Here is a 2500-nt window from a genome sequence, read left to right on the forward strand (position 1 = left end):
TTAAATTAATAAAGCAAATGAAACTGATTATTTATAACATAAATATCTGCTTTATCATTCGCATGTGAAATGAACGAGAAAAATAGAAATAACATAATTAAATATAATCAGCCGTCATTAGAATACTTACCAACGAAAGAGATAGAAAGAAAAGAAAACATAAGTCATCCAGCTTAGTTGATAGAACTCAAGATAAAAACAAACTCTAGAAATCATACCACAGGTTTATTTTTTTTATTCAGTTTAAGAAGATATGAATTTAAAAAATGATAAAAGAAGAAGAAGGGGGGAGATGATGATGATAAAGACGAAGATGAATAGAAAGAAGCAGAAGAAGAAATAGAAGAAGAAGAATGATGATAAGATTAAGAAATAAAAGAAAGAGAAGGAGGAGGAGGAGGAGGAGGAGGAGGAGAAGAAGATGATGATGAAGATGAAAAAAGTAGAAAAAGAAGAAGTAAAGAAGAGAGAGAAGATAAAGAAAAAGCAGACGAAGAAGAAGAGGCAGAAAAAAATGAACAAGAAGAATAAGAATAAGAGAAAAATAGTAAAAAGAAAAAGAGAAAAGACGAAGAAAATGAAGAAGAAGAAGAAAATAAAGAAGAAAAAATATACAAACAAACCATACCTCAGGTTCTTGAATATGATACTTGTAATTAGAGTACAAAGGAGGGTCGCTCTGCCTCTGCCATTGCACCGTGGGTTTCGGAACCGCCCACGCCCGACACTCGATCCGAGCCTTCTGCCCTGCTCGCGCCCATACGCCCACGCCCACGCCCGCGCTGCGATTCTTCCAGGCAGGCCACCACGGTGCCTCTGGAAGGTCAGGTGGGCGTCGGAGGCTTCGTAGGTGGGTTTGATGTACTTTGTGGGTGTGTTTTGTATATTGGATTGTCGGGTTGGAATGCGCCCACGTAAACTTACCTTCTCGCTCTCTCTCTCTCTCTCTCTCTGTCTCTCTTTCTCTCTCTCTCTCTCTCTCTCTCTCTCTCTCTCTCTCTCTCTCTCTCTCTCTCTCGCTCTCTCTCTCTCTTTCTCTCTCTCTCTCTCTTTCTCGTTCTCTCTTTCTCACTTTCTCACTTTCTTTCCTCTCTCTCGCTCTCTCTCTCTCTCTCTCTTTTTTTTTCTCTCTCTCTCTCTCTTTTTTTCTCTCACCCACCTATTCAGCCACCCACCTACATACCTACTCACCCACCCAGCCATCCACCTAACCAAGTAGCCACCCATTTCCCACCCATCTACTCACCCACCTATTTACCCACCTACCTACGCTCCCCACACAACCACCCCCCCTCACCAATCCACACCCACCTACCTATCAACCCACCCCTAACCCTAACTAACCCACCCACCCAACCCACCCACCCACCTACCCACCTACCCACCCATCCACCCCCGAACACCCAACCTATACTCACGAGAGACGACCAAAGCTGTGGCAATGGGCGTGGCTTTCCCGACGCTACTGGAGGCGTGACAGCAGTAGACGCCCGTGTCAGACCGAGCCGCCCGTGGCACCACAAGCCTCGCCTCGCCCGCCCCCCACCAGAGGACGCTGTTGGGAAGAGGGTGGTGAGGGTGGTGAGAGTGGTGGTAGTGGTGAGGGTGGTGATGGGGGTGATTGTGGTGATGGTGGTGGAGATGATGGTGGTGATGGTAAAGTAATAATGATAGTGATGATAGTGGTTATTGGTGAGGGTGATGGTGGTGATTGGTGGTGGTGATGATGGTGATGATGTGATAATAGTGATGGAGATGATGGTAGAGTAATAATGATGGTGATAGAGTGTGGACGGTGGTGATGATGATAATGATAATGATGACGATGACCACGACCATGACCATGACGATGCTGATATTGATGTTGATGTTGATGTTGATGTTGATGTTGATGTTGATCTGGTCTCGACTTCAGGCCCTGTTCGATGCTACGGCTTGTGCAATGATGTCTGTCTGTGTTTATGTTGCACACTGAATTAGTATTGCTGTGTTGATGTCGAGTCGCGAGGGAAAAATTGTTGTTTATATTTATCCCGTTTGAATAAAACATGAAAATCAAAATAAAACAGACTTTATTTACATTAGCTCCAACATTGCAATTTAAGCCGTAAGGGGGTCAGTATGCTGTGGGTGGGTGGGTGGGGGGGAGGGGGGGGTTGGAGGCTGGATTGGGTGGGGGGGAGTAGGGGAAGGGGGAGGGGGGGACTTGCGAAATTAATCCAACAGTTGCAACAATTTCACTTCATAATTAAATGTCGAGGAAGAGGGATCTATTTCTTCCGGCGTCTGCAACTTTGCAACACAAATAAAAGTTGACGTGTAAAGTAATCTGAAACAACTTTATTAAGAAATAAGTAAACAAACAAATGTTAAACAGAGAATAAGAGTTAAGAGCAAGATGTACTCCTTCGTCTTTTCTTTCTTCTTCTACTTCTTCTCTTTTTCTACTTCTCCATTTTTCTCTCTTTCTTCTATTTTTTTTCTTATTTTCTTCTTTGTC

The 2500-nt window shown here is 43.8% G+C and overlaps 1 protein-coding gene across 1 annotated transcript in view; it reads right to left on the minus strand.

Moving 5' to 3' along the window:
• LOC122256064 (nephrin-like) overlaps positions 1 to 2500 on the minus strand; it is an 82040-nt gene that overhangs the window by 7493 nt on the left and 72047 nt on the right. Inside the window, exons 19-20 of the mRNA XM_086551766.1 lie at positions 1419 to 1555; positions 629 to 816 (exon numbers count right to left, since the gene is read on the minus strand). Coding sequence (XP_086407892.1) covers positions 629 to 816; positions 1419 to 1555 — 325 coding nt within the window. The remainder of the gene's footprint in view (positions 1 to 628; positions 817 to 1418; positions 1556 to 2500) is intronic.

This window comes from Penaeus japonicus, unplaced genomic scaffold, assembly GCF_977035675.1.
Source record: "Penaeus japonicus unplaced genomic scaffold, GWHDUDI00000001_assembly GWHDUDI00000025, whole genome shotgun sequence".
Taxonomy (NCBI): domain Eukaryota; kingdom Metazoa; phylum Arthropoda; class Malacostraca; order Decapoda; family Penaeidae; genus Penaeus; species Penaeus japonicus.